The sequence below is a fragment of the Aotus nancymaae genome, unplaced genomic scaffold, assembly GCF_030222135.1.
Source record: "Aotus nancymaae isolate 86718 unplaced genomic scaffold, 86718_ANA_hifiasm-v0.15.2.pri h1tg000053l, whole genome shotgun sequence".
Classification (NCBI taxonomy): domain Eukaryota; kingdom Metazoa; phylum Chordata; class Mammalia; order Primates; family Aotidae; genus Aotus; species Aotus nancymaae.
In genome coordinates, this window is record NW_026988467.1 from 9,453,006 (window position 1) to 9,467,993 (window position 14,988).

The following is a 14,988-nucleotide window of genomic DNA, read 5'->3' on the forward strand; positions in this document are numbered from 1 at the left end:
GAATGTTAAAAGGGAATTTGCTCTGTATAAAAGGATCTTACAGCCACAGAAAGCGTCTAGGTGAACTTATAAAACATAAATACGGATCAGAGACATAGATGGTAGAACTTGGTGGTATATTTTTGTTGTTGTTCTTGTTGTTTTGAGATGGAGTCTTGCTCGGTTGCCCAGCTGGAGTACAGTGGTGTGATCTTGGCTCACTACAGCGTCCACCTACAGGGTTCAAGTGATCCTCCCACCTAAGCCTCCCAAGTAGCTGAGATTCCAAGTGTGTGCCACCACACCCAGCTAATTTTTTTATTTTTAGTAGAGATAGGATTTCACTATGTTGGCCAGGCTGGTCTAGAACTCCTAACCTCAAGCAATCTGCCTGCCTTGACCTTCCAAAGTGCTGGGATTGCAGGTATGAGCCACCATGCCCAGCCCTGGTGGTGTATTTTTATAGTTGTCTTGGCACTGCTCAGCTGGAGACAGAGGGGCTGAGTGTGGCTCTGGGGCTACAAAATTGCATATTGAGCAGTCATTGCTCACCAGGCACACTACCTCAGCACTGGGAAGACTGTGTTGAGCAAGAAAGATGAGACCTCTCTTCTCAGCACATTCCAGTGGATGCTGGGCGTGATGGTCACGCCTGTAATCCCAGCGCTTTGGGAGGCTGAGATGGGTGGATCACATGAGGTCAGGAGTTCAAGACCAGCCTGGCCAACATGGTGAAACCCTGTCGCTACTAAAAATACAAAAAAACTGGCCAGGCACAGTGGTTCACACCTATAATCTCAGTACTTTGGGAGGCTGAGGAGGGTGGATCACCTGAGGTCAGGAGTTTGAGACCAGTCTGGCCAACATGGTGAAACCTGTCTCTTTTAAAAGTACAAAAATTAGGTGGGCATGGTGGTGGGCATCTGTAATGCCAGCTACTCAGGAGGCTGAGCCGGGCATGGTGGTGGGCATCTGTAGTGCCAGCTCCCTGGGAGGCAGAGGTTGCAGTGAGCCGAGATAGCGCCACTCCAGCCTGGGTGACAGAGTGAGACTCTGTCTCAAAAAAGAATTAAATAAAAATACAAAAAATTAGCCGAGCATGGTGATACATGCCTATAATCCCAGCAACTCGGGAGGCAGAGACAGCAGAATCGCTTAAACCCAGGAGGCAGAGGTTGCAGTGAGCCAAGATCGTGCCATTGTGCTCCAGCCTGGGCGATAGAGTGAGACTTCATTTCAAATAAAATAAAAGAACATTCCAGTGGGGGAAACAAATGAACACACAGAAAAAGTAAAAGAGGTAAAGGACTCTAGAGAGTGACATAAGAAGGGTTGATGAAAGCAGCCCATGTCCATGGCAAGGCAGGGGAGAAGGTGGGGAGGCGTGTTGGGCCAGCAGGTGGCGCTCATGTCAGGGGGCCTCCAGCTTTTCTCATGTCCATATATTTTTACGTTTGTGTTTTGATTTCCAAATTAATAGGTAAGTTCACCCTTAGACAATGGTAAACACAGATGTTCTGCTTAGAGTTTCATCAGTTTTCTTAAACAAACTGGGGTTGGTTGATTCTCTACTTTTCATAAGGGAAAGAGGAGTGAAATAGCAGACATGTATTTGAATCTTCTCTTTTTTATCTATAGATGACTCCAAGAGGAAAAGTAGGGATGGGTCAGCATCTGAAGAGACCCAGTTTAGCGATGAAGAATATAAGACCCCCCTGGCCACACCTCCTAACACCCCACCTCCCGAGACAAGCAGCAGCAATGGAGAGAAAACGCCTCCCTTTGCTGGAGTTGAGTTCAGTGAAGAACAGCTTCAAGCACATTTAATGAGCACAAAGATGTATGAGAGGTACTCTCTGTCATTTATGGACCTCCAGATCATGGTTGGACGAGTGAAAGACAATTGGAAGCATGTCCAGGATATTGACGTGGGACCAACCCATGTGGTGGAGAAGTTCAACGTTCACCTGCAGTTAGAGCGTCGGTTGATTTACACTTCAGATCCCAGATATCCAGGAGCCGTGCTCTCAGGCAACTTACCAGACTTAAAAATCCACATTAATGAAGATAAAATATCTGCACTAAAGAATTGCTTTTCTCTCCTCACCACCCCAGAAATGAAAACTTCAGACACTCAGATTAAAGAAAAGATTTTTCCCCAGGAGGAGCAGCGGGGAAGTTTGCAGGACTCGGTAATGAATTTAACCCAGAGCATTGTGATGCTGGAGCAGCATACCCGGGAGGTTCTGGTGGAGTCGCAGCTCCTCCTGGCGGAATTTAAAGTGAACTGTATGCAGCTTGGTGTTGAGAGCAACGGCCGCTACATTTCCGTGCTCAAGGTGTTTGGTACCAATGCTCACTTTGTGAAGAGGCCTTATGATGCTGAAGTCTCTCTAACTGTGCATGGTTTGCTCCTGGTGGATACCATGCAGACATATGGTGCTGATTTTGACCTTTTGATGGCCTCACATAAGAACTTGAGCTTTGATATTCCAACAGGAAGCCTTCGGGATAGCAGGGCCCAGTCTCCTGTCTCTGGACCAAATGCAGCCCACTTAACTGATGAAGCTACACTGAACGACCGATCAGCTACTAGTGTTTCGCTTGACAAAATTCTCAGCAAAGAACAAGAGTCCCTTATTAAGTTGGAATATCAGTTTGTGAGTTCAGAGTGCCCATCGATGAATTTGGATAGCACTCTTCAGGTGATTTCATTACAGGTGAATAATTTAGATATTATCCTCAATCCAGAGACAATTGTGGAGCTAATTGGTTTTCTTCAAAAATCCTTTCCCAAAGAAAAAGATGATTTAAGTCCTCAACCTTTAATGACTGATTTTGAAAGAAGCTTTAGAGAGCAAGGAAGCTACCAGTCTACATATGAACAAAACACTGAGGTTGCAGTGGAAATCCATAGGCTTAACTTACTGCTTCTTCGGACAGTGGGAATGGCCAATGGAGAGAAATATGGCAGAAAAATTGCAACCGCGAGTATAGGTGGCACCAAAGTGAATGTCTCAATGGGTAGCATGTTTGACATGAATGGTTCTCTCGGCTGTTTGCAGCTTATGGATCTGACACAAGATAATGTTAAAAACCAGTATGTTGTCAGCATTGGGAATTCTGTGGGCTATGAAAATATCATCAGTGATATTGGCTGCTTTGAATCTGTGTTTGTCAGAATGGAAGATGCAGCCCTCACTGAAGCTTTGAGTTTCACGTTTGTTGAGAAATCTAAACAGGAGTGTTTTCTCAACCTGAAGATGGCTTCTTTACACTATAACCACTCTGCTAAGTTTTTGAAGGAGTTGACTTTATCCATGGATGAACTGGAAGAAAATTTTCGAAGTATGCTGAAAAGTGCAGCTACCAAAGTCACCACCGTACTAGCTACCAAGACTGCCGAGTATAGCGAGATGGTGTCACTCTTTGAAACTCCAAGGAAGACTCGGGAACCCTTCATCTTAGAGGAAAATGAAATATATGGGTTTGACCTAGCTTCGTCTCATTTGGACACTGTAAAGCTAATCTTGAACATAAACATTGAATCACCAGTTGTTTCTGTCCCTCGGAAGCCGGGGAGTCCTGAGTTGTTGGTGGGACACTTGGGACAGATATTCATCCAGAATTTTGTGGCTGGAGATGATGAATCCAGAAGTGACCGCCTGCAGGTGGAAATCAAGGATATTAAACTATATTCTTTGAATTGTACCCAGTTGGCAGGTAGAGAAGCTGTTGGGTCTGAAGGAAGCCGGACGTTTTGCCCACCTTCCAGGTCCGGCAGTGCCAACAGTCAGGAGGAAGCTCATTTCACACGACATGATTTCTTTGAATCTTTGCATAGAGGTCAAGGTGAGGAACATCGATCTTTTGTTCTATTTTGCTTAGTGATTGAAAACCCAGCTCATGGAGTCCTTTGCTAAAACAGCACAACAAAATCCTTTTCTTTTAGAATAATCCTCAGTTACCATGTAAGAAATCAAAAAGAGTTTTAATAGAATGCCTTGTAGTAGGTTGGCATGTTTTCACCCTTTTCCATTTAATGTAATATTTGGCAAAACAGGAATTTGTTTAATTTTTTTTGTTCGTTTTTTTTGTTTTGTTTTGTTTTTTGAGAGTTTTGCTGTTGTTACCCAGGCTGGAGTGGAATGGTGTGGTCTCAGCTCACTGCAACCTCTGCCTCCTGGGTTCAAGTGATTTTCCTGCCTCAGCCTCCCAAGTAGCTGGGATTACAGGCATCCACCACCAGGCCTGGCTAATTTTTGTATTTTTAGTAGAGACAGGGTTTTACCATGTTGGCCAGGCTGGTCTCAGGCTTGATCCGCCTGCCTCGGCCTCCCAAAGTGTTGGGATTACAGGTGTGAGCTAGCACGCCCAGCCAGGAATTAATTTTTCTAAAGTGTTCCAGTTTGAAATTGGATTAATGCTCATTCACAGAGGTGCTTCAGTGGATGGATGCTGTTAAAGTATTATTTAATTTTGTCAAATATATCTGATTTTCTTGATCCTAAGCTGTAGATCTTTCCTAGTTAAATATTTTAGCCCAAGATAGCTCAAGGGGTTGATGTAAATAGAAAATGAAATTTAGTTTTTGGATATTCTTTAATATTCTGCCATCTACTTCTATAATTGGTCCAGGGTTCTAAAAATAAAATGCTTGTGTTTGTATTCTGGATCTGATCAGCTAAAACCAAACAGTCCAGTCTGTTGGTCTTGGCACACAGAGATCAGGTAAGCCCTAGAGCATGGCTTTATTTATTGGTGAAGAAATTAATGCCTTTGAGAATTTATCCTTCTATGGTTGTCATATGTTAATTCACTGATCTGTTTTTATACTTACCAAAAGATTGCTTTCTCTGCTTGGATAAAACTTGTTTACTTAGAACTTTGTATTGTCTTAGATTCTGCTTTAGGCCTAATAAGAGGGATACATCTGTATCTGAAAGCTAGGTAAGGATAAATAATTTGGTTTGAAAAATGCCAGCTTTGGTGGCTCAGAGAAGCATAATGTAGTCTCTGGGCTGGATTAATGTTCACCACATCGTGTTTTGAAGCTACCAAATGGACCGTGGAAAACATTGTTTCTTTTTTTCTGTAAATTTATCTTGTACCTTGGCTTGCTATGAGTTTTGGCTTTGGGGTAGTTGTCAAAGTTTACTCTCAATCATAGACTCCAGGTGCCAGGCTAACCTGCCCTCCTGGTCTAAGAGTAACTCATGGGCTCTATATTACATACTCTATGTTTAATCAGCAGTAATGAAGTAAATATTAGGGTTTACGGTCTGTCATTTTGTGTCTTTTATGCCAGCTTTTCACATCCTGAACGATACCACCATTCAGTTTAAACTGGAGAAGATCCCTATAGAGAGAGAATCTGAATTGACTTTTTCTCTTAGCCCAGATGACCTGGGAACTTCTAGCATCATGAAGATTGAAGGAAAATTTGTCAATCCAGTTCAGGTAAAAACCTGATTTTCATGTCAGGGTAGTTGAAGTCATATGTTTATATTATTACTCTATTAATATGTTAGTTATATATTTATGTATATTACATGTTGGAAGGAAAATATATTTTTAGAGAGATTATCACTCATACATAATACCATTGTTGAAACCCTTGTTCCAACAATCATGGAATCCTTTTGTCTGGGGAATCCATCTTGTCAGCCTTTTTCATTTGGAGAAGGGGTGGGTTATATAGAGGAAAACAGCAGATTCTTAATTCCATTGACATTTAGAAATGGGGAGATGATTGCTAACAAAGTCGGAGTCTCCTTTTCCAGGTGGGTATCATTCTTGTCACACTTAGACATACTTAGCCCGCCCTATGAAACATTGTGATCATTTGAGCTGTGGACGGATCCTTTCAACAGAGAATTAGTCCTTCCCTCTCTGAAATGAAATGGGCCAGGATAGGGATTTCTCTTTTTTTGGGCATTTGTGTATGTATAAACCTGTTCTTTTTTTTCCTTCAAAAGTGTCATTTTTCCTGATTTCACATAGAGTAGAGCAAAGAATAGGACGTTATAAAACAGCAAGGACAGGCAGGCTCTTAGGACGGTGGACCACAGTCTTGGGTAGTTGGTCTGTGTCTGGCAGCTGCTGTGGAGTAACCCAGGAGTGCTGTTTATGGAGTGACCTGCCTTTTGACCTCAGTGGTTCCTCCCAGAGGTCTCTGGGACCCCTGAGAGAACTACCCCAAAGCTTTCCCTTCTTTGGCTAAGCTTTTGCCCCATCAGTGGTTAGCCACCAGGATGAATTTTTCACCTTAAATCTAGCATGTGCTGCGAATTCTATTGGATTATGTTGACTTACCCTTTTTTTTTTTTGAGACAGAGTCTCATTCTGTCACTCAGCCTAGAGTGCAGTGGCACAATCTCGATCTTGGCTCACTGCAACCTCCACCTCCCAGATTCAAGCAATTCTCCTGCCTCAGCCTCCCAAGTAGCTGTGATTACAGGCATGTGCCACCACACCAGCTAATTTTTATATTTTTAGTGGATAGTAGAGATGGGGTTTCACCATGTTGGCCAGGCTCGTTTTGAACTCCTTGCCTCAAGTGATCCTCCTGCCTCAGCCCCGCAAAGTCCTGGGATTACAGGTGTGCACCACCACACCTGGCCCATGTTGACTTATTCTTATGGTTACCATTGACTTAACTGTTGTTTTGATGAAAATCTTAAAAACATTATTTTAGATAATTATTTCTTTAAAAATAATTAAGATAATTGTTTGAATTAGTTAATATTTGATGATTAGTAATTAATACTTTAATTTTTTTAAAAGTTGATTATGAAAGCATGTAAACCTATACGAAAGTGGAATAGTCTAATGAGCCTTACCTGCCCATCACGTTGATTCCACTTATGAAGATTTTGCTACGTTTGTTTTGTCCATCTGTTTTTTTTTTTTTTTTGGTGAAATATTTTAAGGCAACTCCCAGATTTCATGCCGTTATCACCCCTATATATTTAGAATGTATTCTAAAAACTATGTGTGTCTTTTTATATAACCACAGTGGTATTTCATGTCTTGTAAAATTAATGAGCATTCTTTGATATTATCTAAATTTTAATCGATTTTCAGATTTTGGAAACATTTTTGATCATCTCAAAATGTCTTCGTTTTGGGTTTGTTGGAATCAGGATACAGACATTTGGAAACATTGCATTTGGATGATACATTATATAGGTCTCTGTTAATCTAGTTTCCCCCTCTTTTTTGTCCCTCTGTGTCATATTTTGTTGAGAAACTAAGTCATTTGCCCTGTAGAATGTCCCACTTTCTGGATTTGGCTGTTCATGTGCCGCTTAACTTGTCCCCCCTGGTATTGCCTGTGAAATCTGTAGAACAGGTTTAGTTCTATAGGTTTGACTGGATTCAGGTTTCTTTTTTGGCAGGGGGTTGGGGGCACGCTTCATGTAGGTGGTACTGTGTATTTCATATTACTTTATATCAGGAGGCACATGATCATGTCTTTTTTCTCTCTTATTGATGCTAGAATAGATAATTGTATTTAGGTGGCAAGATCCTTGATTTCTCCGTTGCAAAATTCCCTGTCAATCATTCACATAATGGTTTATTCCACTAATGAACATTGATGGCACACATTATTTAATTAGGGGTTACAAAACGGTCACTTTTTCTAATTTCATCATTATTTCTATATCTATTGGTTGGATTCCTCTGTTAAAAATTTCCCTTCATTAAATAAAAAACTTGCCTGAAAAAAGTTTTTGTTGTTGTTGTTGTTTTTTGTTTTTTTAGACAGGGTCTTGCTCTGTTGCCCAGGCTGGAGTGCAGTGGCATGATCTCAGCTCACTGTGTCCTGGGCCTCCTGGGCTCAAGCAATCCTCCGACCTCTGCCTCCTGAGTAGCTGGGACTACAGGCATGTGACACTACACCCTGCTAATTTTGTATTTTTTGTAGAGACAGAGTTTTACCATGTAGTCCAGGCTGGTCTTGAACTCCTGGGTTCATGTAGTCAGCCCACCTCGGCCTCTAAAGTCCTGAGATTACAGACATGAGCCACTGTGCCTGGCTGAAAATATTTTTAATAAGAAACTAATTTAAAATGAAGTAAAGGAGAAAGGAAACATAACTAATCATGGATCATCATCATTTTTATCTAAAAAGTACTACTAGTACTAAATATTGGTTGTTACACTAATTGGTGATGATCAGCCATTTTTAGAACCCTGAATCTTGTTTCTCAATCCTGTGGTGTATCCACACCAGACTTTTGTCAACACTGTCTTCAATTTCTGCATTTATTTTTGTGGGGTCAAAAGAAATGACTTCATCGATTCAAGCATAATCCACAGTATTTATTGAACTCTTATGGTGTGTAGATTATTGTGTAGGGTACTGAGGGAGGGCCTTGTGAATAGAAGTGGGGCAAAAAGAGGTAAGGACAGAAAAAATTGAAAGAGATATTCTTTGCTATCAACTAACTTACAACCTCGTATAGGAACCCATAAATATCAACTGTGGACATTTATGGGCATTAAATCTGCGTGCATTTAATAACAGTAGTAGAGTAACTGAATTTTTCTCTTTTCAATACAGGTGGTATTAGCAAAGCACGTATACGAGCAGGTTTTACAAACGCTGGACAATCTCGTGTACAGTGAAGATCTGAATAAGTATCCAGCCAGTGCTACCTCCTCTCCTTGCCCTGATTCTCCTCTGCCTCCCCTCAGTACCTGTGGAGAATCTTCTGTTGAAAGGAAGGAGAATGGATTGTTCAGCCACTCCAGCCTTTCTAACACTTCTCAGAAGTCCTTGTCAGTGAAGGAAGTCAAATCCTTTACTCAGATTCAAGCCACCTTTTGTATATCAGAGCTTCAGGTTCAGCTGAGTGGAGATCTGACTTTGGGGGCCCAAGGTCTTGTGAGCTTAAAGTTTCAGGATTTTGAGGTGGAGTTTAGCAAAGATCATCCCCAGACTTTATCTATTCAGATTGCCCTGCATTCTTTGCTGATGGAGGACCTACTGGAGAAAAATCCAGATTCCAAATATAAGAACCTGATGGTATCTCGAGGAGCTCCGAAGCCATCTAGTTTAGCACAAAAAGAATATCTTTCTCAGTCTTGCCCCTCAGTGTCCAATGTGGAATATCCCGATATGCCTCGTTCTCTCCCTTCCCACATGGAAGAAGCTCCTAATGTCTTCCAATTGTATCAGAGACCCACCTCTACATCCCGGAAAAAGCAAAAGGAAGTCCCAGACAAAGACTATCCCTTGACCCCACCTCCTTCTCCAACAGCGAATGAGCCCAAGATACTTGTTGGAAAGAGTAAATTCGATGATTCCTTAGTCCACATCAACATATTCTTGGTAGATAAGAAACATCCAGAATTCTCTTCCTGTTACAATCGAGTTAACCGGAGCATTGATGTTGATTTTAATTGCTTGGATGTGCTGATCACACTGCAAACCTGGGTTGTGATATTAGACTTTTTTGGAATTGGCTCCACTGCAGACAACCATGCAATGAGGGTGCCTCCTGAGGGCATTCTACACAACGTGAAGTCGGAGCCACATGCCTCCATGGAGTCTGGACTGGATCCAGTGAACACCAAGCTGGATCTCAAGGTATCATCAGTTCCCTTTGGCTCCCTTAAGTTCTAAAAACGGATTTGGGCTTGTTTATTTAAATGCAAGCATTTTACATTTACTCTGAAAAATAGCCCTTGTTGGCAGGGGAGCTATCTAGTCCTCTAGGTTTTTGTTACAAAAGGTAGACGTTAATATCCTGGGAAAGGTTTTACTGTAAATCCCATCTGGAGGCAGGGAATGTAAGTGGTTCAAGAATCTTGTCTGTCTTTGAGCTCTGTAATCAGTGGAGCGACTTTGCTTCTCTGAACCGTAGTTTCCTCATCTTCTGTCGTCTAAGATGACCAAATGAGGTGATGGTGTATAGTCTGTAGTAGCAACTTTATTTTTATTTCTTTACTCTTTTCGAGACGGAGTCTTGCTCTGTCACCCAGGCTGGAGTGCAGTGGTATGATCTCGGCTCACTACAACCTCCGCCTCCGGGGTTTCAAGTGATTGTCCTGCCTCAGCCTCCCATGTAGCTGGGATGACAGGTGCCTGCCACCACACCCAGCTAATTTTTGTATTTTTTTTAAGTAGAGACAGTCTTATCTTGAATTCCTGACATTGTGATCCACCCGCCTCAGCCTCCCAAAGCATTGGGATTACAGGCGTGAGCCACTGTGCTGGTCCATAATAGCAACTTTTAAAGTGTGGCTTTTGTTACTGTCTCCCCATTCTCTCAGAACATTATTTGCTTTCATTGAGGGCAACAGTGTAACTGTTAAGAATGGTCTAAAAAGTTGGACTGCCTGAGTTTGAGTCCTGGTACTTTCACTGTACCTATATAGCTACGTGGCCTAGGGCAAACTACTTAGCCTCTTTTGCCCTTAATTTTTTCATCAATAAACTACGAATGTTCAATGGTGCCCGCATCATAGAGTTGTTATAAGACCCTCCACATGGTGTGGGCACACAATAAACATTCAGTGAATGGTAGCCATTATTATTTTTATGTTACATGGATTACCATACTTATAACTTGCCCTTGATACTCATGCTGTAAATGTTAAGGAAAAAAAAGCATTTGAGTTTAACGCTATTCTGCTCTGTGTGATAGAACAGCAGGATGTGAAACAGTTAACCCAAATAGCCCATTCGAGGGCACATAGGCCTGTTGTACCTAGCACCAGTCCAGAGCCCTGGAACCCTGCGCTGGCCGATAACATTTGTGTGCCTCTAGGGTGTTCTTCATCCACCTGTCTTAGCATGTGTGGACTTGAACTTACTGCTGGGGAGAAGTCAGGGAGGAGAATCATATTTTATCCAGTTGCCATTTGCTTATTTCCTAGCTAACAATAGGTCTCTTTCCTCTAGAAATGGAAGGGATCTCAGGAGAGAGAGGGGAGAGGACCAGTTTACCTTTCTTGTTCAGTGTCTGGTGAATGAATGACTTTGTAGTTCTCCAAGGCCTCTGGTATCTTGGGTTTAGCAAGATGGATGGAAACTGGAGAGGCGTTAGCCATTTCTTTGGACTTCATGTGTCTGTAACTGGAACTTGGTTCCTGCAGTGCCTGTGATGACCTGCATCATGAACTCTTTGGTGTTGAATATGCAGTGCTTCTAGAGGGCTTTGCCTTGATTGACGTGGCTGGAAAAGAGAAAAGGACTGGATAAATGTCCCTCAGCAATGCGTTTTTAAAATAAGAATCTTTGAAAAACATTTTTACTGTGAAAAATTTCAAATATATCACAGAGAAACAGTATAATGAACCCCTATATGCCCAACCCTATAATTCATCACATTTACTTTATGACTTTTTTTCTTTGCTGAAGTATTTTATTTATTTATTGAGACGGAGTCTCACTTTGTCACCCAGGCTGGAGTGCAGTGGCACGATCTCAGCTCACTGCAATCTCTACCCCCTGGGTTCAAGCGATTCTCCTGCCTTAGCATCCTGAGTAGCTGGGATCAGAGGCGCCTGCCACCATGCCTGGCTAATTTTGTAGTTTTAGTAGAGATGGGGTTTCATCATGTTGGCCAGGCTGGTCTCAAACTCCTGACCTCAAGTGATCCTCCTGCCTCATCCTTCCAAAGTGCTGGGATTATAGGAGTGAGCCACTGCACCCGGCCTGTTGAAGTATTTTAAAGCAAATTCCAGACATATAATTTCAACTCTACATACTTCAGTATTTGTTTCTAAAAAATAATGGACATACCACAATGCATTGTCATGTCCAACTAACAAGAATTCCTTGGTATTTTCTGACATTCACCAGTTCATAATCAAATTTCTCTGATTGTCTTAAAAATGCCCTTTTATTGGTGGATTGTAGAGGAATGAATGGTTTAAGAAACTTCTTGCCTTTCTATTCTTTTGGTCTCTGTAATTCAGTAGAATACTGTGCTTTTTGAGCCAAAGTTTTCTCATTTACAAAACAAGGAGAATTAAATAAAATGATGCATGAATTTCCTTTTTTTTCTTTCTTTTTTGAGACAGAGTCTCGCTCTGTCACCCAGGCTGGAGTGCAATGGTGTGATCTTGGCTCACTGCAGCCTCTGCCTCCTGGGTTCAAGGTATTCTCCTGCCTCAGCCTTCTGAGTAGTTGGAACTACCGGCATGTGCCACCACACCGTGCTAATCTTTGTATTTTTAGTAGAGATGGGATTTCACCATGTTGATCAGGCTGGTCTCGAACTCCTGGCTTTAAGTGATCTGCCTGCCTTGGCCTCCCAAAGTTCTGGGATTACAGGCATGAGCCACTGTGCTGGGCCTGATGCATGAATTATTTGAATCAGGATCCAGATAAGGTTCCATGTTACATTTGCTCTCATGTCTTTTAAATAATCTCTTTTAATTAAAATGTATCTGCCTCCCCTCAACCCTACCACCAGTTGACTTGTTACAGAAGCTGGGTTAGTGCCTTGTAGAGTGTCCCACATTTTAGATTTGTCTGTTTCCTTGTTTGACTGTTAGACTTCTTTTATCCTCTATTTTAACAATTGGTTGTTAGCTCTGGAGACCCCATCAGATTCAGTTCAGCTTGGTAAGAACACGCCAGAGGGGCTGCTGAGTGCTTCCTATTGCATTGAGGGCAGGAGGCATACAGCGTCTGATCATCATTTGTTAGTGACACTAACATTCATGCGAAGAGTTGGTTCAAGTGGTGGTGGTGGTTGGATTCCTCTAAACAAAGCGTTTTTAAACCCAGTGTATGTGTTCTTTTGGTAATTAAATGACTAGAGGTTTTCATTATTTTTATTTTATTTTTTTGAGACAGAGTCTTGCCCTATCACCCAGGCTGGAGTGCAGTGGTGCGATCTTGGCTCACTACAACCTCTACCTCCTGAGTTCAAGTGATTCTTGTGTGTCAGCCTTCCAAATAGCTGGGATTACAGACGCATGCCACCATGCCTGACTAATTTTTCTATTTTTAGTAGAGATGGGGTTTCACCATGTTGGCCAGGCTGGTCTGGAACTCCTGACTTCAAGTGATCCTCCTGCCTCTGCCTCCTAAGGTGCTGGGATTACAGGTGTGAGCTACTGTGCCTGGCTAACTAGAGGTTTTTAATTCCCACCATGATGATCTTGCCTTGAGATTCCTTCTGTGTCTGTGTCAGAAATCATATTGCAAGGGAACTGGAGCTCCCACTGCAGTCATTGCTCCAACTACAATAACCCACTCCTTTTTCTGTCTTCTTATTTATTTATTCATTTTTTATTTTTCTCCACATCCAATAGTAAAGAACCAACCAACTCTGTCTTCTTCTATAATGATTTTCCTTCTTCCTTTCCTTCTGTTACATTCCTTTTTTCTTTTCCCATTTTTTTTCCCCTCCTGATTACTCATGCACCAAACATTTCCTGAGCACCTGCTTTGTGGTAGGCACTGAAGACAAAGACAAAGGGGTAAAGGCATGGTCTCTGCCGTTGGGAAGCAGTGGGTGTGAACTGAAGGTTAAATCTGCTCTCAGTCTTTTCCTCACTCCTTCCTTCTCTTCCATCAACGTTCTGTCCCCTGTGATGTTACTCAAAGCAAAAAAGGTTGTTGAGAACTGACTCAACAAATCCTAGACATATAAGATCTTTTTTAATAGCTGCAATTGTAGTATTGCATTGTGGAATTTATTTGTTACGAAGAAAGCTACTCCCAAGACAGAGGATTTTGTTTTTCTATGATTTATAGTTGTCTCTAGAAAAGAAAGTCTTTGATTATGGTTTCTAGGTGAAGTCTCAGTTGGTTGATGGTGGGCACCTATTTGTTCAAAGACAGTAAATAGGATTCTAAATCATATTTATCATTTTCTGAAACATTTCTTAAAATGAGACTTACTGTATCTGTTTGAGTTACTATAGAATTGTACAATATTAATGATGAATGCCAAAATGAGAAAAATAGTTTTATAATGTAAAGCATCTCGTGAACAGAAAATACACAAGGCAAGCATAGAGAAGGCCCCATAGACACTGAAATGTAGACTGTCCAGCTGAGTTCCTTTCTTATCCACTCTGTTCTCAGGTTGTGGTTTGTCTGGCTTAGGAAAGCTGAAGTGAAACTGGCATCATTAAAAGTATTACCTTCAAACTTCCCAAGCCTTTTTTCATTTTCCTTTTTCTGCTGTTTTCCTGAAAGATACCTTTTCTCCCCAGTAATATTGGCCTTGTTTTATCTCTTCCGTTCCTAGGTTCATTCACTTTCTCTAGTGCTGAATAAGACAACCAGTGAGCTTGCCAAAGCAAATGTGTCCAAATTAGTAGCACACCTGGAAATGATTGGTAAGTGGTGGGGGGCAGAGGGAAGCAAACTTGAAAAATCTGGTCAGCGTTTGAACATTATGATCACAAATTGATTGTCCTCACTTGCTGAGTGAGGTGTGGCAGTGGCTTGATTGTGGTTATTGGTCTGGCCAGGATTCATATTTGTGGTTCCCAAATGCTGGCTAATGGATCCGAATCATCTGGATAGCTTGTTAAAAGCGCAGCTGTTGGCACAGTGTCTTCCCTCCTCCTGTCTCTCATCTCCTTCCCAACAATCTGATTGAGTTGGGATGGAGCCCTGATGTCTGTGTTTTCAACAAACTCTATCCAGGGTGCCCATATAACTTTTTCTTTGTCCAAATTGGGATATTTTTGAGAGTGAAAGGGGACATCATTAATATAATTACACCTGGAAAACAGGCATACAACAGAGCTGTCTGGAAAACCAGAGGATATGGCTCCATCTAGAGTCATACACTGGAGGAGCTACCAGTAGAGGGCATGGTGTTAATGCCGGAGGATACTGTAGCAAAGCTGGCATTCTTTATTCTGTGTTTCTGAGATAGGGTCTGGCTTAGTCACCCAGGCTGGAGTGCAGTGGTGCAATCTTGGTTCACTGCAGCATCCACCTCCTGGATTTAAGTGATTCTCATGCTTCAGCCTTTCAAATAGCTGGAATTACAGTTGCATGCCACCATGCCTAGCTAATTT

At 41.9% G+C, this 14,988-nt stretch overlaps 1 protein-coding gene across 7 annotated transcripts in view; it reads left to right on the forward strand.

Moving 5' to 3' along the window:
- Nucleotides 1-14,988, forward strand: part of VPS13D (vacuolar protein sorting 13 homolog D) — a 286,887-nt gene that overhangs the window by 44,912 nt on the left and 226,987 nt on the right. For all 7 annotated transcript variants that reach the window (XM_021669824.2, XM_021669823.2, XM_021669826.2 and 4 more), the window contains 4 exons: nucleotides 1,618-3,831; nucleotides 5,288-5,439; nucleotides 8,549-9,577; nucleotides 14,205-14,295. In XM_021669824.2, coding sequence (XP_021525499.2) covers nucleotides 1,618-3,831; nucleotides 5,288-5,439; nucleotides 8,549-9,577; nucleotides 14,205-14,295 — 3,486 coding nt within the window. The remainder of the gene's footprint in view (nucleotides 1-1,617; nucleotides 3,832-5,287; nucleotides 5,440-8,548; nucleotides 9,578-14,204; nucleotides 14,296-14,988) is intronic.